Raw genomic sequence first — 22,883 nt, 5'->3', positions numbered from 1 at the left:
ATAGTGGAGCAAAGCGATCTCCAGAGTTCAAGCATAAATATAGCTTATGATTTTAATAACTAAAATAAAAAGGGAAAACATGAGTCAAAAGAAAAGAACGTGATAGCACCTCCACTTCAGAATCTGAAGAATCTTCCTTAGAGCTGCTGCTCTCAACTTTCTTTGGAGGGGGCTGCTTCTTAACCGGCACGGCCTTTTCAGGTGCAGTCTTTTGCTTCTTGGCAGTCACGGCCTTCTCTCAAAGCACGCATGTGGGCCGAACGGAGGTGGGACTCTTTACCCGCCTGGGAAAAAAGGCCGAGCCCTAGAAGGCCCGATAGCGATGTTCACATATAAACACCAGAACTTAGGGTTTGAGCACTCCTCCGTCACCGCCCCCAGCCCTATATCTCCCGGCCGCCACTCGCCCACTCCTCCCTCACCGCCGCCAGCCCTATCTTCTCGATCTCGCCCGCTCCGTCTACCTTACAGCCAGCGGCCAGGGCGAGCCCGCGCGGTAGCGGCCAGGGCTAGCGCACGCGGCGGCAACCATGGCAGTCGGCAAGAACAAGAGGATCTCCAAGGGAAAGAAGGGTGGGAAGAAGAAGACGTGAGTTTGCTTGCCTGTTCTTCAGATCTTTCTCCGGTCAATTGCTTCGTTTCTTTTGCATCTGCTGATGGTGTGTCTGTATTCTTTTTGTCTGTACAGCGTCGACCCCTTCTCCAAGAAGGATTGGTATGACATCAAGGCCCCGTCGGTGTTCAGTGTGCGCAACATTGGGAAGACTCTCGTGTCCAGGACACAGGGTACAAGGGTATGTTTTTCTTTCGTTCTCCTTGTTTTTTCGTACTTCCCAACGTTCTGGTGGTGTGAACTTGTGCATATATTGTCGCTGTTTTCCTATCTCTAAAGATGAAATTCTTTGCCTGTCGGTTATATGTGAAAAAAGGCATGTTTTGATCTGTCAGTGAAATGTTTTAGAAGACAAATGTTGTACTTCTTGAGTTCATGCATAGTTTGGTACTCCCGCTAATCCAAAAATCGGTCATTTTACTTTTGTTCTAAGTCAAAGTTCTCTAACTCTGAACGAGTTTTTGTAGAAACATGTGCTGATATCTACACCATCAAATAATTTCATTAGATCCAACTTTAAATGCCTTGATGGTGAATTTATCTGATACTGTAGGTGTTAATATATTTTCCTGAAAACTTGGTCAGAGTTATAGAAGTTTTGCTTAAGACAGAACTAAAAAACCCACATTTTGGAGCAGAGGTAATAGTAATTTGTTGACTGTATGTAGCACAATAGCATTCCGATCACAGGATATCATCCAGAAGTGATTCATATTGATAAATATGATCTTCATTTTTCATCCTGACCTTTCTAGTTGGACCTGCGCATACAGCCTTGGTGTATCCTGGTGCTCTGAATATGATAAACAGTGATGTGATGTTCATATGGTTTACCGGTCACAAGATAAAGTGATTCATATTGAATTATATTGATAAATGTGATCTTTTATTATTCATTTTGGATCCTGGCCATTCTTGTTGGACTTGCAAATAAAGCTGTGTATCCTGATTGTCTGAATATGATAAAACAGTGATGTGATTTTGATATGATTTACCAGTATCTGGGTCTCGTAGTTACACTACTTGATGGTCTAATTTGCTGATTCATGTATCTTTTCTGTTGTTTTAGATTGCTTCTGAGGGTCTGAAGCACAGAGTCTTTGAGGTTTGCCTCGCTGATCTTCAGGGAGACGAGGATCAGGCTTACAGGAAAATCAGGCTCCGTGCTGAAGATGTGCAAGGCAGGAATGTGCTCACAAACTTTTGGGTAATGATCAGCGTTCTATTGCTCACAGCTGTTGTGCTTTTACTGTGTTTTCAATCGCTAACTTGTTCTCTCAATTGTTAGGGTATGTCTTTTACCACCGATAAACTCAGATCCCTGGTCAGGAAGTGGCAGACACTCATTGAAGCCCATGTTGATGTCAAGACAACTGACAACTACATGCTGCGCTTGTTCTGCATTGGCTTCACCAAGAGGCGTCCAAACCAGGTCAAGAGAACCTGCTACGCTCAGGCTTCCCAGATCCGCCAGGTAACATACATTTCTGTCCCTGTAGCATACATTGCAGAATTAAAAAACTGTAGCAATTTCTTGTACATCAAACCGTCCTCAACTATGTTTGCCTGTTATCTTTATACTTGTGCCATGTACTGTGTGCAGATCCGCCGCAAGATGGTTGAGATTATGGCCAACCAGGCTTCTACATGTGATCTGAAAGAGCTTGTTTCAAAGTTCATTCCAGAAGTCATTGGTAAAGAAATTGAGAAGTCCACCTCCAGCATATTCCCACTTCAAAACGTCTTCATCCGCAAGGTGAAGATACTCAAGGCTCCCAAGTTTGATCTCGGGAAGCTCATGGAGGTAATTGCTACATGCATAGTAATAATTTTTCCAGTCAACCTCCCTGTTGTCATCCTAACACTTGTTGCTTCTCAGGTTCATGGTGACTACAAAGAGGATGTGGGTGTCAAGCTTGAGAGGCCTGTTGAGGGAGATGAGGCTGGGCAGGAGGTTGCTGCTGCCGAGTAGTTTATTTGCTACTACTTCTATAATATCTAGATGATTTTGGACAGGAGGTTGCCTTGGCTACCTGTTTTCTTCTGGCCCTAAGATTGTCTCAAAACAAGTGTTTTAAGATTATTCGTAAGAAGTGTTTAAGATTATTTGTGGTGATGTTTGTGTTTACTTCTGTACTATTCTGTGCATGCTTATTTTTGTCTGGTTATCGATAATCCAGTTTCTCATTCGTATGCTTTGCTCTGCTTATTTATTGTTTTTTTTATAACCAGCGGAATTTATTTGAACAGCAAGAAGCTGTTAAGAGGGAGAAGCACTCCCAAGGTACATAGTTCAAAGCCTCCCTTAAAGGGCATCTGTTTGCATGAGCCTGATTTGGGCAGGCTATAGATGGTACATGTGAATGCAAGTTTGTAGTATGGCGAGCCTGAGTTTCTAGTAGAGTGTAAAATTTGATGCTCCAGTGAGGTGGCGAAGAGTGGTACGTTCTATTGTAGAAATTCACCAATTGCTGATTGTCTGAGATAGATCGGAGCTTGCATGTGCATTGCAGAGATGAGTGATGCTGCCAGCGCAAAGGCTGCTGCTTCAGCCATGATTACTGAGGTAGAGCTTGGCATTGTTGCTTTGATATACATGGATATTGTTAGCTGTTGCTGAGTGTTTATGATGAACACGCCAAGCCCAAGCGGGTCTGGAGAGCAGTTGCGCTTGATCTGAGTCCGTTGAAGCATCTGTGTAGCATCCCGTCCCTGGCAGAAACATCGCAAGCATGACCCTATGGAGAGGTGTGTTGGATGGGCTGTTGGCTTGTTGCTGCTGATGTTCCTTTTCCTTGTGTCCGCTGCATCTGTGCTTCTCCATCTCTGTTGGAGGAGCATCAATTTCGTTTCCCTTTGTTGTCCGTCATTGTTTGAACCTGCAGTTACAGGTGTCATACCTAGGTTTGAAAGTTGCTGTCCATGAGTGTGGATGTCATTGCAGTTCTTGTTCACCGTCCCGCATCACAGATAGCGAGGTGGCAATGATATCTGCCGTGGCCGCGTGATGTACCTACCAAACTGTCCAGGTTTTATTGTTGAATCTTGTCATTCCTAGCCTTCCAGATATACCACAAAAGTAGTGATTAGCATATGTTCTTCTGAGGGGTGTTAGTTTAAAATATTAGAAAGGATTTCTTGTACTCCATCCTGTTATTTATTGTTAGCTGATACTGGGGCATATGGGAATGATAGCTTTTACATTGTCAGTTAAATTGTATAATATGGACATCGATGATAGTGGGCAATGCTCATTTCAAAATACTAAATCCTTGTCATGTGCTGTTGCACTGCCGCGTCCACGGCCTCGTCTCGATGATGCTGACAGTTCATGATTGAGGATTCTATGCGATCCAAGTAATAAAGGCTCAAAACATGAATAGGATTTTTTTTAGAAAAATCATCACATTTGTTTTCCAAATTACAATTCATGTGCCAATCAAACAATAGAATTAGAATGGGACGGCATTGCAATTCTCTGTGGATATCGATTTGAGTTCCAATTCAATTAATCCGTTGCAATCATGTCAACCAAACGGAGCATAACCAAATTGCAAGCGGTAACGGGGGACGACAATGCAATTCTCTGGATTTGGATTTGAGTTCCAACTCAATTAATCCGTTGCAATCCTGTCAACCATACGGAGCATAACCAAATTGCAAGCGGTAACGGCAGAAGGAATGCGAAAGGTAAAGCTGAGTTTGCTGGGAAAACTGTGAACCTTGTCCTGTGTTCCAAATGCAGGATAGTCCAATTGCTAGGACAAGCCCTGAATTGTCTTGGTTAATACTCCACTCCGGAGAAGTCCGGAGCACGCAGCCTATATGAAGAGCATTGTGCAAAAGTTCAGCTTTATGCTGCTGGAGAACCATATATAACTTTGCTGTTTCCAAGACCGGTAATTTGCTCACGAACATAAGTGGATTAATTTACATTCACAAAATCATATATGCTTCCTACCTTTGCAAGCGATAAATTAATAACTGAGACAACTATGGGAAAAAATCCACATAAAAAACTGTGAACATCCTTTGCTATAGGTTCCTAATGCAGCATGATCGGGAGTTGCTCAGAGAAGTCCTGAATTGGTGACAATTCTCTGAGCTCATATGCTGCCTGGAAGCAGTCCGCAGCCTCCTGCAGTGATCCTTCAGCTTTTAGGACAAGCCCAAGACTCAACCAGGCTCGGTGGTGTGTAGGCTCTAAACGAAGGGCATTGCGCAAGTAAGTTCTTGCAATTGATAGCGAATTCCCTCCAATATTTCGGAGAATTCCTGCCATACAAACCATGGCCGGGACATAATCTGGGTCAATTGAGAGGGCGAAAGAGAACGCCATCAGGGCTTCCTTGTGCAAGAATTGAGCCTCCAACAGAAGACCTGGAAAGAATCTAGACCCATGAGACGAATAATAGTAGTTAAAAAATATAACAGTCCTAGATATGCATTCGATTTTGATGGAACACGATATTGGCTTTACTATTAGGGATACAAAAGCACAGTATTATTATGTTTCAAGAACCACCCTACTTTCTTTGATGTCCAGAGCACATGAAAAATTAAGTAAATGCAGATAAAACTAATTTCGACACTATGTCCGCCTAAAGAAGAAAATGGTTAAGATTCCAAGAATTCATTTTAATTTTTCTTAATGTTTGATAAAACAATGAGCATAGTGGTTTGATCATAGCATTTGTGGATGAGGATTCACTGAAAGCTCAATATTTGTACAGACAGTAGCAGAGTCAAGTTTCAGCAATAGTTACCTCTGACATGCCAACACTTGGGATGAAAGAAATCAATGGATATAGCTTTGTCAAGGCAGATGTTTGAGTCATGCCATGCCTCAAGCTTTGAGTAGATTGATGCCAAATCTAACCATGAGTCCATCTCCAACTTCTGTAGGCATTTAACCTGCCAAGATTATGTGGATAATGAGCAAAGAAGAAACATGGTATTGCTGTTGGAGTTCAAAATAAAGAAGAGAGGACTGTACCTCATTACAAGTGGTCGATTTCCAGACTTCCTTCTTTACTTGGATAGTGGCAAGCAAAACTCGAAAAGATTCCACTGCAGACTTGAACTGTCCACGGGAAGCCTGAATTTGTGCTTTCAGTCTCAAAATATCCAACTGATCATTTTTCTCAGCTTCATCCATTGCAAAATCCGCTACTGCTTCAGCTTCTTGCAAATTCTGCTGTGCAGACAATACAAGAATTAGTAACTTCCAGCCACTAACAGAACCTCCCATCACCATCTCAAGACATTCTGTTGCACTTTCAACAGCTGCATTGAGTTTGCGCTGCATCGCATTTTCCCAAGCTAGGCTATACATTATTTCAGGATTATACTTCGCTGTTGTGGCAGCATCCTGCAGCAGCCTCAGTGCATTATCTTCCAATCTCGATTTCTCCAAGTGTGAGGTGGAGGACCTAGAAAAAGGTCCATAACAAACACCAAGAAAGTGTTTTGCAGTGCTGATGAAATGCAGATCACGACTTCTGAAAGACGTCATGGCTTTATTTGCAAACTTTATCCCTTCAGAAGCATGCTTTGGGTTCTTACAACATAGTTTTGCTCCTAAAAGAAGAGATGGAACATGAGGCTTTCCCTTTCTCTCCAGCACAGAAAAACCATTCCTTATGATGTTTAACGCACTATCATCCATGCCAGCTGCACTGTAGCAAAGTGCAAGGATATACCATCTCTCTGATCTGGTATAGGTTCCAGGCAACAGCATTTCAAGATGGCTGGCCAAAACTTCGTAGTGCCCAGATAATGAGAGTGCATACATCAAATGATTCACAAGGTCAGGATCCCATTGTATTTCTCGGAGAGATAGCTTCCTTGTTAGCATGAGTAACAACAAAATTGCTTCTTCTAAGTTGTTCCCAGGGGTTACCAGATTCCTTTCCTGAGCAAATTCTTGAGGGAACGTCACTTCAACACCACAATACAGCAGAGTCACTGCCAAATCTTTTTGCAATTTGGCGGACCTTTGAGAATCTAGATTCCATGGCTTTGCAAGAGCTCTGCGATATGCGATGATGGCTTCGTCAAAACAACCACTCCTCATCCACAGTTTAGGAAGATATTCTAGAGCCGAATGGAATATGTCTATTAGCTTACAGTCTTCAGCAGTACCATCCGGAACATCATATGGCCATGCAGACTCTATAATGTCTATGATGGTTCTGCATTCTTCTGCAGCATCTGCGATGGCAAGATAGCATATTAGCATGAGGTGAGAAATTCAGATGGATACAACAAAGCTCTTTGAGTTGCAGAAGTTATTAATACTATCATAACAGACTTCAGTTTGTGAAATACATATGGTTCAGTTTATATCAATTTTATAAAACAAAATAACTAGGTCCACATACATAGCAGATTAAAATGGTTCTGGAGGTACTGTACAGATTTCAGATTAAAATGCTTAAGTACAAGACAAGAAAGCACATTGAACAAACAGCCAGAATACCTGCTACTCTACCAAGGGTGTCCAGAGATTTTGCTTTAAGCAGTATGGCCTCTAGAAGCAAGCTTACAGAATGCATTGACATATGCACGAGCATTCCATTCACTTGTGAAGATTTCCTTCTTGAAGAGCGTGGGGGCGTTCTAGGCTTGATACTTTCAGCAATAGCACTGGTCATTCGCGGTCTCAGGCTTCTTATATCAATCCCCTGAAGAACTTGCAATGCTGCATCAAAGTTCCCTCTCTGATGTTCCAGCCTACCTAACAATGCTCGGGCCTCCTATTACATTAGCAAATAAATCAGACAGTGAGCAAATCTTTTCAAGGCAGCCTATCTTTTTTGAAGAGCGGAGGTGTTCAGCCAAACCTCATAATTTAGGGAAAGGGTTTCTTTTAGGTCTGATTCTACTTCATTTACTTGGCTATCATCAGGAGTTGTTTCTCGACTTGCAATCTTGGAAGATGAGCAATTCGCTGAAAAGTCACGTGTTGCAAGAGATTCTGGTGACCGAGGAAGATCTTCAAACTTGGACTGGCCCCCTCTGCAGGTACATAACATGATCGCGGACATCTTTGGCTGTGCAGATAATTTAACTTAATGTAGAAGAGAACAGCTCTAGCTCTCAGGATCTTCTGTCGTGCCACGATTCAAGACTGCAGGACCTATAGGAAGGACAAATAAGGAGTCTCAGTGCATATATCAGTAATTAGATACTAAGCAATAAAGTCATGAGCAAACACATAAAGCTCCATATAAAGAGAGAACAAAAAACAGAAGACCTATGAGCTATGGCAGATTTAGCAGTTCTCTATTCCTAATTTCTCAAGTTAGAGTGACGTCTCGGATTTTTTTTAGCTACAGCACCATGAATAGGAATAGCAACCGCAAGGGAGGTTCAGAGTTTCTGGCACACAACAGTAGAGCAGAACTGGATGTGACTAGGCTAACAACCATTTGCAATCAGCGCTCCTACTAACTCCAAGTAAGATTACAGACATCATCTCCTCCTACAGACCTAACACCCACCAATCTCACAGGACGCCAAGAACAGCAACGCCCAATGCTAGCGTCAAGTGTCAACAGCAGCAATGGCCCACCACGCAGCAGACAGTAGTAGAGAGATCAATTCCATCCTCGATATATCTCATCCAACCAAACCCCCGAAAACAAACAATGAAAAATTGGATTAATCATTAGGGACAAAAGGAGAACTCGATATGCCCATGAGTAATCGCATGGCAACAAGACATCCACTATTTGCACCTCAGGAAACGGCAGAGCAGAATTCTGGCGCCCCGCCCCCGTACCATCTCTCGAGAAAATGCAGCACCTCTGTTTCCCAAAAAAAACGCAAGGGGACGACTCCCGACCATATCTCAGAAATCAAACTACACCCCCACCTCGGATCCCAAGTCCCACGCAGCGTGGAACTGAACTTACTGAATTCCGAAGAATAAGGCTACGAACCTATTCGAACTCAACAAGCATCAAGCAGCAACGGAAGACCACGTCGATCCTCCCCTCCATGGCGCAGCAAAGAAATCCGCGACTAACGAACGAGGGAGACACAGGAATGCTCAATGCAGCCGAAACATCTCCCGGAACAAAACCCAAGCCCGAGGATAATCGCGAAAAACAGTGATAGAAAGTTCCCGTCCAGGCAAGCTAGGGTTGGCTGCTCACCAAGAGGAGGAGTCGATCCCAATGCCGCATGGATCCCCCGCTCCAGTCCACGCGCCCACGCCCCGCCTCGCCCCGCCAAATCCAACACGAGAAGAGGAGGCGGCGAGCCGAGGAGACGCTTACGAGGGAAGGAGTGTTTGTTGGGCGCGGTGTGGTGTGTGGGCGTGCCTGGCGTGTGCGGTGTGCCTCGGTGGAAGCAGCCTGGAGGCGGCTTGCAGGTTCGGCAGCGGCCGGTTGGTTGGCGGGCGGGTGCTTGGACTGCCCCTGTGTGAGAGGAGGTGTGTGTGAAGCCGTCAAGGAGCATGGGCATAGCCGGATGGGAATGGGAGGTGGTGTGCCGTGTGGGCGATGCTTTTGAGGGCTCGTACTGGGCCGGGCCTCATTTGGGCCCCGGGTGGCCCCACATGTCGGTGATGATTGTGCGCGTTTATCCTTGGTGAAAATGATCTGATCGGGGACCTTGCCATGAAATGCCAGAAAATGTGGTCCAGTAACTGAGAAAACCTGAAGAACGGGCTGTGGTGTCACTATTACGTGCTGCTCGTCAGGTTAGCATATTTTAAAAAGATTTGTGAACAAGATATGCCCTGTTCCATGTTCTGATATCCGAATTTGGAGTTGATTCGGAGCTTGGGCCTTGTTTAGATGGGGTGAGGAATCCGAATTTGGCACTGTAGCACTTTCGTTTGTATTTGACAATTATTATTCAACATGGTCTAACTAGGCTCAAAAGATTCGTCTCGTAATTTACAATCAAATTGTGTAATTAATTATTTTTTTATCTACATTTAATACTCTATACATATATCCAAAGATTTAATGTGATGAAAAAAGAGCGAAAAAACTTAGCAATCTAAACGAGGCCTTGATAAAAAAGCTGGGTGCTTTTAAGCTTTGTTACTACTGGTACAAGTCCCATCGGCTCGACAAGGAAAGCGCATTTATTGGCCTCCCTTTCCTGTCAGGAAAGGACCCAAGAAAGGGAGCGATTGAGCGGAAGTCCATTGAAGTGGCGGGCCGCGGGCAGCTTTGTTGACAAAGGAAAGGAAGGCCATGCCCGAGCTAGGCCTGGATAAGATGGCGAATTATTTTAGAAAATGGTACTGCAGTAATTTCGTTGTTATTTAGTAATTAGTATTTAATTATAGTCTAATTAGGTTTAAAAGATTCGTCTCGTGAATTTTGTCTAAACTATATAATTAATTTTATTTTTTATTTATATTTAATACTTTATATATACGTTCAAAGATTCGATATGATAGAAAATCTTGAAAAATTTTGTAAAATTTTAGGAACTAACCTAGACCGCCACATGGTTCCATGCCATCTTCACCACCAGGGCCGTAGGGCGGCTAGGCCTTGACATTTCGGAGGCCCTCTCCAGGTCGACTGTCCGCCCGTCCCCTTTCCCTCCTTCCCTCTCTCTGGCTAGGCTAGCTGCTGCCCATCGCACTGCCGGCAGTGAAAGTGGAACGAAGGACAAAGAACCAGACAGCGCGATCTAGCGTGGCGCACCGTGCCAGAACCCAGAGACGGGGCCGCAGTGATTTCCCAATCAGCAACGAGCAGACTGCAGCTGCGATCTTGGCATGTTCCGGGGTCGTACTCTATTCCCCACTTTTCCTGCGAGAGTGTGACCTCTTGTTCCCCGCGAAAGCTACCGCTCGTGGCATGGACACATCGCGATCGCGATCGCGATCCCGAACAAGAGAAGGATCCGATGAGCGGCCGCGGCCGCGGCGATTGCCGGCTCCAGGACATGTGGTCACTCGTTTGGTCCCGGGTTTCATGCCCCGCCGCCGTGAGCAGTTAGGTTAGGCTAATCATCATCATCATCATGATTAGCGGCCGAATGCCGGTGTCCGTTTGTCCCTGGTACTCTACCGTTTGGCAGCAGCCAGCAGTGCCATTAAGAGGGCTCGACCTGCCGCTAGGCACTTCGACGCACATACGCACGCCATCGATAGAGCGGTTGGCACGATAAAAAAGACCCGGACAGACAGAGAGCATGGATGGGTATTTAAGCCGCACGGTGCGTACTGAGCCCGTGCAATCAAAATTGGGATGGTACCGTCACATGCAACGCATTGCTGACGCGCCCTTGTCACTGCCAGAGGCCGGCACAGTAGCGTACTGTACGAGCCATCCGGGCCCTTCTTTTGTACCTTTCCGGTTCAGCGTTCACACTCTCACGCCTTTCTCTTGAGGCCGGTTTGAGGGGGAATTTATGCTCGCGCCTGACTCGTTGGAACGTGGATGGATCGGTCCTACCAGGCCATACAGTACGTACTTATTTTCAATGTCTATCCAGCCTTTTCTCGTGTAGAAACAGGCTGAAGAACAGAGGTCAGAAGAGCACAGGTGGAACTGGAAACAGCACCACACAGCTCACAAGCGACGCATGCCTACAGTTACTCAGTCACTCTGGAGGCATTATATCTGGGCATGCCTACAGTTACTCAGTCACTCTGGTGGCATTATATTTAGGCATGCAGCCCGATGCACGACGGTACGGCACGAGGCCCCGTTTTTTAGCCCGACACGAGCACGGCACGGCACGGTGACATGCAGGGCCGGGCTGGCCCGGCCCGAGATAGTAGGTCGTGCCTGGGCAGCTGCTCAGGCCCGTGGGCTGGCACGGCACGGCCCGCCCTACGTCAGCCGGCCCAGCAACGGCCCGGCCACCCCCTCCCCCTCGGCCCTCCTCACTCCGCTCCTCCCCTCCCGGCCTCCCCGCGGCCCAACGCGCTGCTCGGCCCAGCCTCCGTCCCCCCTCCCCCCCTCCTCATATATAACGCACGCTGCGGCCGTGGCGGCTCACACCCAAAAACCCTAGCTCATTTCACTCGCTGACTCGCTCGCCTCGCCTCGCTCTCGTCTCACAGCTCTCGCCTCGCACCTCGCAGTCTCACTCTCGGCTTCGTTCTCCCCGACTCCGGTGAGGTGACCTCGACGATCCACCTGCCGCCGACGAGCAGCTCCCTACTCGATCCCCTCCCTGCTCCCTCTTCGCCTTTCCTTTCTCCCTATCCCTATCTCCCCTCTAGATCTCGGTGACTATGTGAGTTCGTGTCCCCGTCTGCCCCTCCTCCGTCGCTCGCCGTCCTTCTAACCGGTGTGTCGTCTTCTCTGGGTGGCCCTCGTCTTCTCCGGCACCGGCTTCGGTTGCGCAGGTACATTCCTAACCCTAACCCTAACCCCGTCTGCCGTCGACGAGCAGCTCCCTACTACTCCTAAGTCCTACCTGATCCCCTCCCTGCTCCCTCTCCGCCTCTCCCTTCTCCCTATCCCTATCTCCCCTCTTGATCTCGGTAACTATGTGAGTTCGTGTTCCCGTCTGCCCCTCCTCCGCCGCTCGTCGTCCTTCTAACCTTACCGTCGTCTTCTCTGGGTGGCCCTCGTCTTCTCCAGCACCGGGCTCTGGTTGCGCTGGTACATCCCTAACCCTAACCCTAACCCTAACCCTAACCCTTCTCGTCTTCCATTGATGAATGGTTTGTGATCTATTCTGATATACTGTTTTCCTCCTCCTCCATGTCTTTACGTAGGTCGGTAGCTGATGCGTCGTCCTCTAGCTGTGGCATAGAGCGACCAAGGCTGCCCCGCACACTGTTGAGGAACGGTGCTAGAGAGCCCTCCGCGGTCGAGGGTGCCATGGCTGGTGCTGATGACGAGATCGTCTGGCCGCTCACCAGCAACGACGATCTCATCGCGGCAGGCCTAGCACCTGAGGACGACGACGACACCCAAGAGGACACTGCTGCCTTGTTCAGTCTAGACGGCGGCGGTGGTGAAGGGGCGACGGCGACTGGGACCCCGGTCGGCTCCAACAGCTCAACTCCATCTGTTGCTAGTACTGGTACCTCTTCTGAAACTGCTGTTGGTAAGCGTAAATCTATTGTGTGGGCTGATTTTGATGAGATTATGAGACTGTGAATGGTAGAAAAATATGCACTAAAGCTACCTGTAAAATGTGCAAGCATACTTTGTCTGCTAGATCTAATGCTGGCACTGGGCACTTGAAGAGGCACCAGAAATCTTATAGGCAGAAAACTGATCAAGCTGCTAAGGTTCAGTCTAGGCTTGCTTACAATGCTAATGGTTCTGTGCATAACTGGGACTATAAACCTGATGTTGCTAGATCAGAATTGTGTCGCTTGATTGTTAGGCTTGATTTGCCGTTAGGTATTGGTGAGACAGAGGCCTAGGAGGATTACATTGTCCGTGCTCATAACCCTAGGTTTGTTAAAGTATCAAGAAGGTCCACCACTAGAGATCTGAGTAAACTATTTACTGAACATCGTAATATGCTTAAGAATTTTATGTTGTCTGCTGCTTCCTCTGTTGCTCTGACTTCAGACATCTGGTCTGGTAATGCTAAGGAGAATTACATTTGTGTTGTTGCTCATTTTGTTAGTGCTGATTGGGAGTTACAGAAAAAAGGTTATTGGGCTTAGGTTGATTGAGGTGAAACATATTGGTGAAAATATTACTGAAAGAGTTGCTTGTGTGGTTAAGGAGTTTGGTCTCATTGATAAGGTTTTCTCTATAACTCTAGACAATGCTTCTTCTAATGCTAAGGCTATGGAAACTTTGACACCTATGTTTGCTGGTTATTTGGGTCCTGATCCTACACCTGAGCCTATTGATCCTTCTAAGCGTAAGTATAGTCTTGTGCATCAACGTTATGCTTGTCATATCATTAACCCGATTGTAAAATCTGGTTTAAAGAGGTTCGAACCTTACACAGAAGATTTTAGAACTGCTATTAACTTCTTAAATTCCTCTAATCAAAGAATTACTATGTTTAAGAACTACTGTACTGCTCAGGGTGTTAGACCTAGAAAGTTTGGTTTAGATATGGATGTTAGATGGAATGATACATATCTTATGCTTAAACACTTGGTTCCATATAAGCATATTTTTTCTGTGTTCATTAATTCCAATTATGGCTCTGAATTGTTGTCTGCAAGGCATTGGTATATAGCTGAAAAGATATTGGAGTTTCTGGAACTATTTTATGACTCCATTGTTGTTATTTCTGATGTTTACTATCCAGCTAGTCCACTTATCCTGCACCATCTGCTAGAAATTGCTTCTCATTTACATGCAAGTGAAAATGATCAAAATCTAATTGCTATTGTATATCCTATGAAGATTAAATTCCTTAAATACTGGCAGCATATACCTCTGTTATATTCATTTGCATTCATTCTTGATCCTAGAGCTAAGATAGGAGGTTTATTTAGAGTCCTAGAATTACTTAAAGAGAGCACTGTTTGTGATTATACTTCATATTATGCTGATGTAAAAACTGAAATTTACAAGTTATTTAACAAATATGAGAGAAAGTTTGGTGCAGCTGGGAGTCAAAGGGTTGCACAGCTTGCAAGCCATACAGGTAAGAGAAAATAGGCATAGGGAAGAATCTTTGGAGGCCCTGGATCTGTTGTTGGTCCTTCCCCTGCCCGTGCCCCACTTTATCTGCTTCTACTGCTAATGAGCTTTTAGTTTATCTAGATAGTGACAATGTCATTGCATATGAGGATGATTTTGATTTACTTCTCTGGTGGCGTGACCACAAACTAACCTATCCAATCCTATCTATAATGGCTAGAGATATTATGTCTGTTCCTGTTTCTACTGTCTCTTCGAAATCATGTTTTAGCTTGACAGGAAGGATCATCGAAGAGCGGCGACGCTCCTTGTTGCCTGAAATGGTGGAGATGCTGGCCTGCATAAAAGATTGGAAGTTGGGAGAGAGCAGATTACAACATACTGTTGACAACCAAGAACTGGAGGACTCCTTCAAGAATCTGTACCTCGATGATGATGGAGATGGGGTTGCTGGTATTGCTGGTGCTGGTTCATCTGGGGCTGGGGCTGGGACTGGTTCATCTGGGGCTGGTACATCTAGGATTAGGGCTGCTGGTAGTTAATCTGTTATCTTCATTTTGTATCTGTCATTTGTGACCGTCAAGTGTGACTTGGGACCTTTGAACAATGATGGAAGAGTTATTAAGAGCTGTGCAGCACTCTTTTTCCCTTTCTAGGGTTTCTCATAAGAGTGAGTTTTACCTAGAAATATTTTTAATGAGGCAGCATTGCACAAACAACTCATTTATCTTATCTCCTCTTTTGTTTTGTTGGCTTGGATTTGGTCATTTGAAGTTTGCTAAGTTCTTGACTTAGAAGTTAGAATCTGTGTGTGATCACTGATCAGTTTGTGGCTGAGTGTTGGTCTGTTGTATGAGAATGAGAAGAATTTTGGAGTTTGCTTAGTTCTTGACTTAGAAGTTAGAATCAGAGAAGAATTTCTGAACAGTTTGACAATTTGTGAATCTGTGATCAGTTTGACAGTTTGTGACTTAGAAGTTCTTGACTTGTGAGTTGAGATTTTGAAATTTCAATGAATGAATCTGTGCTAACTGTTGGATGAGAAGAATTTTAGGGTGACTTACAATCACCGGGCTTTGGACCAGCCCGGCCCGCAGTTCTGGCCATGCTTCTCGGGCCAGCATGGCACGAATTTCGGCCCGTAGGGCCATGCTTGGGCCGAAGGTCAGGCACAACGCCCGTAGGGGCACGGCACGGGAGGCACGATGTGCCGTGCCGGCACGACCGCCTACGGGACGTGCTTGGCCCAGGCCCGTGCCGGCCAGCCCGTTGCCCAGCTATAGGTGGCATCTTGTCCAAAATGGAGATGAACAATTACTCCATGGTACAAAATAGGTACTAATTGACTTTTCGGGGTGCGTACAACCAAATGTTATGGGCCTGTTCGCTTCTCTTATAATCCGTCTTTTTCAGCTTGTTTTTTTTTAGCCAGAACAATATTTTTCTCTCATAGCAAATCAGCCGGAACAATGTTTTAACTTTTTTTTGGCGAAAAGCGAACGGGGCCAATTGAGCTTAGAACTCAATGATCTGAGCATGCATATAGATCTGTCTCCGAAGCATTTTCAAAATACTCTGTTTCCAGAAGGCATTGCAAGTTGCAACTAGCCGTTAGTGAAAAAAAAATGAATCAGCTGCCATGTCCAATCATGAAATGAAACTGATAAAGACACAATTAATTCAGACGTCAGTTTTCATATAATATAGCAACTAGTAGAATAGAGCTGCCGGTGCAAGCACCATCAGCCCATCAGGAGATGAATAATCAGGGCAGAAACTCTGTTTTGGGCTCGTGTCCTCGACGCGAACAGAACATCGATTTCTCGGGTGGAGCAGTCAACATGAAAAAATATGCTAAAAGAACAAGCAGCTAAAAGCTCCCCGCCAAAATATTACAAGGAAACCACAGCCTTACAGGCCTTCCAAGTTCTAATCATCAGAAATCAGGCTAACAAAATTGCTGTATCCTCTGAGCTCAACTCTCAGATACCCACAGTCAATGTACAACACCTTGGAACAAAAAGTGCGATGTTATACTTATAGCCAAAGACGAAAGAACCAGTAGCTTGGGCATCTTCCAGAGCAGCAGCAGAAACCATGCGCAAATGGACGTTCATTTGGAAGTTTGGACTCCATGCCTGCTATATCCTGACCTTCTTTGCCTTTATCCGCTTGGAAGCCATGTAAGTCACAGCAGCAGAAAGAGTGTACCTAACAGAAAACAAACACATATGATGGTGATATGATGCACACAAGGAAGCAAATGCCCATCCCATAAAGATGTCTAATTTTGGAAAAACAAATAGCATGTGCATCAACATAGGAGTTCAGTTTATAAAAAAAAAAGGAGTTCAGTTCAAGGGAGTTCAGGACGAATTGTGAATTCCCTTCACCAGAGCCTTATCCCCTAGCTTTTTTCTTGATTTCTACAACTCAATTTACCATAGCACAGTAGCATTCGTGGCCTTATCCTAAGAGCTAAGATCCGACAGACATCACCCAATATGTAAGTCAGTCAGCACAACAGTATACTGCTATAGTTCTCACTTCTCAGTATGAGTGCAACAAGCAATGGTTCAACGGGGAAAGCCTCTTTGAACAATGATACATGGTGGACCCACCTAAGTGAAGCTATTGTCTTGAATATATTAATCATTCCATTATCTGATTTCCACATAACACAGACACACATCAAAAAGGAGTTTTCTATGTTCAGCACAAGTATTTCTTTCTGAGAAGATGTCGATTATCATGGTTTGCTGGTGATGAACTGCCAAACTCAAAATCAGGTTCTTGATATTATGAATTCACGTTCATAGAGGCCATGAACTTATTATCAACCATGCATGTCCGATAAAGTCAGAGATTACTGTACAAACTCCAAACAACCAGATGAGAGCATAATAGACTAGTATCTATCAGGATGAGTGAATTAGTAACAGCCAAAAAAACTAACAGAGGATGAAATAATACAATTGCAAAGAGCAATCAGGTTGAGGTTAAGTGTATACCATGTAAACGTGTATTTAAGATGGTCTTCTGGCATCACTGAGTGACGAATCAAGGTGTTGACATCTTTTGGAACAGGATAAGGGTTTGTCGGAGAAACATCTTCATTTATATCTTCTATATAAACAGTATTCTCAGGAAGTCCACAAGCACGAGCAATCATGGGAACATCCACATAAAACCACTGGCCACTACTGGGCTCATTAGCTGGGACAAATACGCTTGGCTTCTCACTTCCTCGGATTACTCCAATAACTCTTACAGGTGGTATCCTAGGTTTTTCAATCTGCAAAAGGCAACTTGCATAAATTTTGTGCCTAATTGAAGCAATACAAATACAACTAGAGGGATATGGATGCTTTGAATGACAGTAAGCAAGAAAAGTACTTATGGAAGCATAATATTAATTATTTGATTAAATTGTCACAAACACCCAACAACCAGCCTATCCATACCATTATCATTCTAGAAGGCACAAATGATCTATAGCAGGTCTAGTAAGTAGAAAACTAGAGCTTATTCGATATAAAAGGGTTGTCACAACTCACAACACTGTCATGTACAAGGAGTTCACATACCATGGCACACACAAGATAATAACATTATAACAACACACACAAACACGTGGCAATTGAATTTGATGAAGAGAAAGTAGCAAGCTTTTGACAGTTTGATACACTTAGAATTTCAGGTAACAGATTGTACATTATGCCAAAAGATAGGGAACAAAGATCACCTCAGGAGACGATTTAGGCCTGTTAGACCAAAACTTCCACCATGAACCTTTTTCGTCTGGCTTTTTAACAGTTTCTGGGGACTCTGAAGCTTCATCCAGGATCTGGAGATCCTTAACGTTTTTATCACGCCATCCACGAGGAACCCATCCTCTATTCACAAGGATAGGTGACTGCAAGCTGACAAACCATTTCTTAGAAAGATGAAGATAACCTGTAAAACACTATGATTGATTTCAGATTCCTAGGGACTATAACCTGTAAAACACTATGATTGATTTCAGATTCCTAGGGACTCTCTACAGCCCACTTTGGCATTTTTGGCCCATCATACACTACAATTTTGAGCCGTCCATCAAGCAGATGTAACGGTCCAGTTTCTCTCCCACACCATATGACCCGACACTCCACTGCCACAGCTTGCTGGCATTGCCTCCGACCAATGGACTTATCGAGCCTCAACCTCGCATCCCGACCCCCAGCATGGCAGCATCTTATTTTTCAACTCCAGCAAGCATCTCTACTGCGTTGTCTTCACCACCTTGCCTCTGTTCCTCATCTCCAGCGGCTCCCAGCACCGAACTCACCCACTGCCGGTCCATCTGCTGCTGGAGGTCATCCCTTTAAGCCCACCCCAACCACCACAAACCCAAACCACAAAAGCTACCTGGAGGAAATCAATGTCACCCGGAGGAGGAGGTGCCGGCTCCACCCATCTGCTGGCCATAAAAAAGTTCAGGCGTGGGAGGTGGCAAAATTGCCGAGTGTCAGATAGGCCTCCCCAATTTCTATGGTTGAAGTATGGGCTGGATGTGAAGATGCTGGCGGTCCTGAAGCCGGAGGCCTTCGATCGGGGTTCAGACAAGCTACCGGATGCACATGCACTGAAGTATTTGATCAGTGAGTCTTCAAGTTGCGAGGAGATAATTATAAAAAAGAAGTTTCGAGGAGTCGGTGCAAACTGGCAAGTGGATTGACTTGAAGTGATGCTGCCATGATCTAAGCATACTGATGGAACAGTAACCTGACATAAGCTGAAGCTGGGAGCAGTCTGGGAATAGACTTTAGTTTGCAGAAAGGTCGTAGTTTCTGTTATGTAGTTGCTGGTTTGAGTAGTGATATCTGTATTGCACTTTCCCTGATCTTTAGGTGTGCTCTGTATTAGGCAAGGTGTTTTCAGTGCTGTCGACAGAAGTTGGGTAACCCCATGAATACTGTAAAGTGTAAACCGTTTAGACAGTCTTCTAGTTACAGTTAAGACTGGGGAGAGATCCCTGAAACTCTTTAAATATCTATATATATGGTCGAATGGTGGAGTACAGAACAGTGGCAATACTAAATTTATGAGATTTCTATGACAGGAATTTATCAGATTACACAAGGCACAAACACTCAACTGTGGCCATACAGGTTCCTTCCATGCATACTTAACAAGTAATTTCGCTCTCTGTGGACAGCTACAAATTAAAACTGAACCCCCACCCCCACCCCTATCCATGCCACACAGACGCTCGTGCCCGCGCACATACATCCGCTTCCGCTGTAATAAAACTGTTGCTAACTATGGTTTTACAATCTGTATTATCTCTCGACTTTCAATTCATTTAGCGATACATGAAACAAACCAACAGGAGTGTTTGAATCTAGGCAAGCTTTGTAAATTTTCAATGAAGATAATTACATAACTTTTCAAATGATCCATAGCCAAATGAAAATTTCATTTTACAAAGAAAGGCAATGGAGGGGGCATATAAACCGGGCCAGTTTAGAATCTAAAGCATTAAATCACTGCTAACTTGTGCATCTTTTCTAATTCAATTGTGATGGATTGGCTCCAATGTAAGGCGCGCCTTCCTAGCTGCTTCGCATGATCATATCTGATCTTGGATCATCTTTTCTTCTAATTCAATTGTGATGGATTGGCTCCAATGTAAGGTGCGCCTTCCTAGCTGCTTCGCATGATCATATCTGATCTTGGATCATCTTTTCATTTGACCTTTTTTTGAAGATTTTTTCTTAATTGAATTCTTTTTGACTAAATCATCATTTGCCAATTTGACCATAGCCAAGCTTCTATGCATATTCGTCGAAATGTAGCAGCTTTGTGTGTCTCAAAAAAAAGTAGTAGCTTTGCAAAAGGACTTCACAAAGGACATCATGCTCAATCAGAGTGATAGTTTCCTTGCAAGAGTGCAATGCTGATGTTCAAGGTAATTTGAAAGATAGGGATTCTGAGCATGTTCCAAATAGTTTACCTGCCAGACTCAGTCGACCTAGGAATAAATGGAGTGATCACATAATACCCATTCTCTGTCACACCCGAGATGCTCCGAGAGCGAGGCCCGACGAATACCGACTTCTCCTCGTCGAAGTCACCCTCGCACACAATTTTTCGGAACTCCAGTGCTGCCGGATCACGAACGGCGTCGGATGAGGCGACCTCGTTCCACGCCACAGGATCCATCTCCAGCCTCCGTGTCCTGTAATCCAGCATCTCTATCTGAGGTCGAGCAGGAAACTGCACACGGTAAGGTCTCGAAAGCCAACAAAATGAAGCAGGAAGTAATGAGCGCGCGTGCGCGGTATGACCTTCTCCTGCCTCCGGAAGAGCTGCCATGTGCCGAGGCCGAAGGTGATGGCGCCGGGAGCGAAGAGGAAGAGTTTGGACCACGCGCTGGCCTCCTTGCCTGCCCCTGCGAGTGGGACGCGACACGATCTGCTGGTGATTCGCAAGGCATTTCGGAAGACGATGATTGTTAGGGTAGATGGATACCTGGCGGCGGCGGCGCGGCGGGAGGACGCGATGGAGGGGGAGGTGCTGGTGATGAGGTGTGGGAAGTGGAGGCGCGGGAGGGGAGGAGGCAGTGCTCGCCGCCGCCGCGCAGGCGGAGGCGGAGGTGCTTGGAGAGCGATGCCGCCATCTCTGAGGTCCAGGGGGTTCGGTCGTTTGGACTTTGGAGTTGAACCGGGAGAAGGCCAGCAGCCACATAGCAGAGACCAGAGAGAAAATTTTGCTTTTTCTTCGTTGAAACAGAGTTTCGAAAATGTGAACATTATTAGAAATCATATGTTCTTTGCTTACATGTGAAGTGTGTTTGCTTGGATTTAAGATTTTGGATTGACAAAATAGTGGAATACCCTTGTGGCTTGAAGATTAGAAAAGCACTTCGAACAGTATAGGATTTGCCTAAACCGAACTAAGAGCAACATAGAATTTCATTTATATGAGCACAAAAAGGAGAGGTACAAAGCTGGAAAACTTAAAACGCACTTACATCGAGTGCTTGAAAAAATAACTTACTCCTTTTCCAAAATTATAAGTCTGGACCTTTTCGAAAATAGGATATCCAAAACATAGGAACGAGAGAAAAAAAAAATGATTAGAGCATGTTTGGGATACAGAAATTTTACAAAAATCAGTTTATTTTCACGTGGAAAACATAGAAACAGGGAAAAATACCCATACTCCAAAGAGGGCCTTGGAGTTGCATCTCACTTGCTATCTTTACATAAATTGAAAATGCGGAAAATTCTCTAATGGAGCATTTCATACACCACATGAGAAACACGCGACTTAGAAAAGAGAGAGAGACACAAATGAAAGTCTTTATTAAGAGGTTGAACCACATGTTAGATTTCCTCCAAAATTCCTATAGCTTTGATTATCCCATAGGAATTTTGCAAGCCTTTGTTCCAATGTAGGTCGTCCGTTCGGACGGTGCCGACGGTGGGCCGTGATGTAGCCCAACAACCACATCTTATCGGCTCATCCACTCGCCCCCTACCGTTCTAAAAGAAAAAAGAAAAAGCTCACCTCACCGCAACACCACGACAGCTCTCCGCAAAGTGCTCCGCTGCGCGGCCTTGGCGATGGCGCTCTCCACCACGCCTCCCTCTCCGTCGCGCCTCCGTTCCGCTGGCCGCCATCTCCTCCGCGCCAAAGCACGGTAGCTCGTCTTTCTCCCTCTCCACCGCGCCTCCCGCCCGCCACGGGCTTCTCCAGCGCACGAACCCGCCGCAGCCTTCTCCACGGGACTTGTTGCGGCCTTCTCCACCGGAGCAGCGAGCTTCGCGCCACCGGCGAGCTCTCACCAGTGAACTCCACGCGCCGACGAGCCTCCATTTCCAAGCAGCAAGGAGATGTTGCGCTTAAAGCGCATGTTGCAAGCGTATGTTTCAAGTGTTTCAGATGTTTTCAGAGGTATGATGCAAATGTTTCATATTGATGTTGCAAAAGTAGATCGGGATGCGTTTGTTCAAAGTGTTTCATCTGTTTCGGACATATGTTGCAAGCGTTTTGATCTGGATGTTGCATATGATTCACACATATGTTGCAAGAGTATCTTCTGAATGTTTCAGCTATTTCATTCTTATGTTGCAGTAAGTATTTTTATGTTGCAAGTGTTTTATCTGGATGTTGCATATGTTTCACACATATGGTGTAAGTGTATGTTCCAAATATTTCATTTGCTTCATACTTATGTTGCATTCAAGTGTTTTATGTTGTAAGTATTTCGTGTTTTCAGAGGTATGTTCAGAGAGTTATAGGGGCACGGGTCGGGCACTGGGGAAAGGGGCGCGGCGAGCCGGGGGGCGGCAGATGGGGCGCACGACGTGCCTGGGGTCCTACGGACGAGGCGTGCTCGTCCTCATTCGGGCTCCCGGGTCCCGCCCACGCTGAGAGAGGAGGGGGTCAGGTGGAAAGAGTGGCGGGCGTAGCCGGGGTGTGAGTGCGGGGCGGGGCAAGGCAGACGAGGGACGAACGTGCGCGTGCAGCAGCAATACGACGCAGCGGCAGGCCCGGGCGGGCGGGTTGGGGCAGCAACATGCGTGGGGCGTCCGAACGCACTCATATGCTCCGAACGTTCGGGCGCTAGTAAGTCCCTCTCGTTCCGAAGGGCCACATAGGAAAAATCCGTATAAGTTTACAATCCTATAAAATATTCATTCGTGAATCCTTTATTACAA

At 45.4% G+C, this 22,883-nt stretch overlaps 3 protein-coding genes across 3 annotated transcripts; 1 reads left to right on the top strand and 2 right to left on the bottom strand.

Moving 5' to 3' along the window:
• The first annotated feature begins 357 nt into the window (after positions 1–357).
• LOC136505081 (small ribosomal subunit protein eS1-like) lies at positions 358–2,749 on the top strand. The gene is made up of 6 exons (XM_066500181.1): positions 358–589; positions 689–794; positions 1,683–1,820; positions 1,902–2,087; positions 2,217–2,417; positions 2,493–2,749. The coding sequence occupies exons 1-6, from the start codon at positions 531–533 to the stop codon at positions 2,583–2,585; spliced, it is 783 nt and encodes a 260-aa protein (XP_066356278.1). The 5' UTR covers positions 358–530; the 3' UTR covers positions 2,586–2,749.
• Positions 2,750–4,459: 1,710 nt separating this feature from the next.
• LOC136505075 (protein NPGR1-like) lies at positions 4,460–9,066 on the bottom strand. The gene is made up of 6 exons (XM_066500173.1): positions 8,776–9,066; positions 7,459–7,754; positions 7,095–7,371; positions 5,610–6,826; positions 5,380–5,527; positions 4,460–4,993 (listed from the first exon to the last, which is right to left on the bottom strand). Exons 2-6 carry the CDS (start codon positions 7,660–7,662, stop codon positions 4,659–4,661), a joined length of 2,181 nt encoding a protein of 726 aa, XP_066356270.1. The 5' UTR covers positions 7,663–7,754; positions 8,776–9,066; the 3' UTR covers positions 4,460–4,658.
• A 6,781-nt stretch (positions 9,067–15,847) lies between these two features.
• Positions 15,848–20,854, bottom strand: LOC136505068 (surfeit locus protein 1-like). Its single transcript, XM_066500162.1, has 6 exons — positions 20,689–20,854; positions 20,505–20,608; positions 20,171–20,415; positions 17,918–18,095; positions 17,184–17,467; positions 15,848–16,383 (listed from the first exon to the last, which is right to left on the bottom strand). The coding sequence occupies exons 1-6, from the start codon at positions 20,834–20,836 to the stop codon at positions 16,314–16,316; spliced, it is 1,029 nt and encodes a 342-aa protein (XP_066356259.1). The 5' UTR covers positions 20,837–20,854; the 3' UTR covers positions 15,848–16,313.
• Positions 20,855–22,883: the final 2,029 nt, after the last annotated feature.

This window comes from Miscanthus floridulus, chromosome 1 (assembly GCF_019320115.1).
Source record: "Miscanthus floridulus cultivar M001 chromosome 1, ASM1932011v1, whole genome shotgun sequence".
Lineage (NCBI taxonomy): Eukaryota > Viridiplantae > Streptophyta > Magnoliopsida > Poales > Poaceae > Miscanthus > Miscanthus floridulus.
This window is presented reverse-complemented; position numbering and strand designations above follow the sequence as displayed.

Coding starts and splice junctions, on each gene's coding strand:
- LOC136505081 (XM_066500181.1), top strand. CDS start 531: ATGGCAGTCGGCAAGAACAAGAGGATCTCCAAGGGAAAGAAGGGTGGG. Junction 590..688: donor AAGGGTGGGAAGAAGAAGAC/GTGAGTTTGCTT, acceptor TTGTCTGTACAG/CGTCGACCCCTTCTCCAAGA. Junction 2,088..2,216: donor AGGCTTCCCAGATCCGCCAG/GTAACATACATT, acceptor TACTGTGTGCAG/ATCCGCCGCAAGATGGTTGA.
- LOC136505075 (XM_066500173.1), bottom strand. CDS start 7,662: ATGTCCGCGATCATGTTATGTACCTGCAGAGGGGGCCAGTCCAAGTTT. Junction 6,827..7,094: donor CACCCTTGGTAGAGTAGCAG/GTATTCTGGCTG, acceptor TTGCCATCGCAG/ATGCTGCAGAAGAATGCAGA. Junction 5,528..5,609: donor AATCGACCACTTGTAATGAG/GTACAGTCCTCT, acceptor TAATCTTGGCAG/GTTAAATGCCTACAGAAGTT.
- LOC136505068 (XM_066500162.1), bottom strand. CDS start 20,836: ATGGCGGCATCGCTCTCCAAGCACCTCCGCCTCCGCCTGCGCGGCGGC. Junction 18,096..20,170: donor AGGTCGACTGAGTCTGGCAG/GTAAACTATTTG, acceptor ATGGTTTGTCAG/CTTGCAGTCACCTATCCTTG. Junction 16,384..17,183: donor CTTAAATACACGTTTACATG/GTATACACTTAA, acceptor GTTTTCTGTTAG/GTACACTCTTTCTGCTGCTG.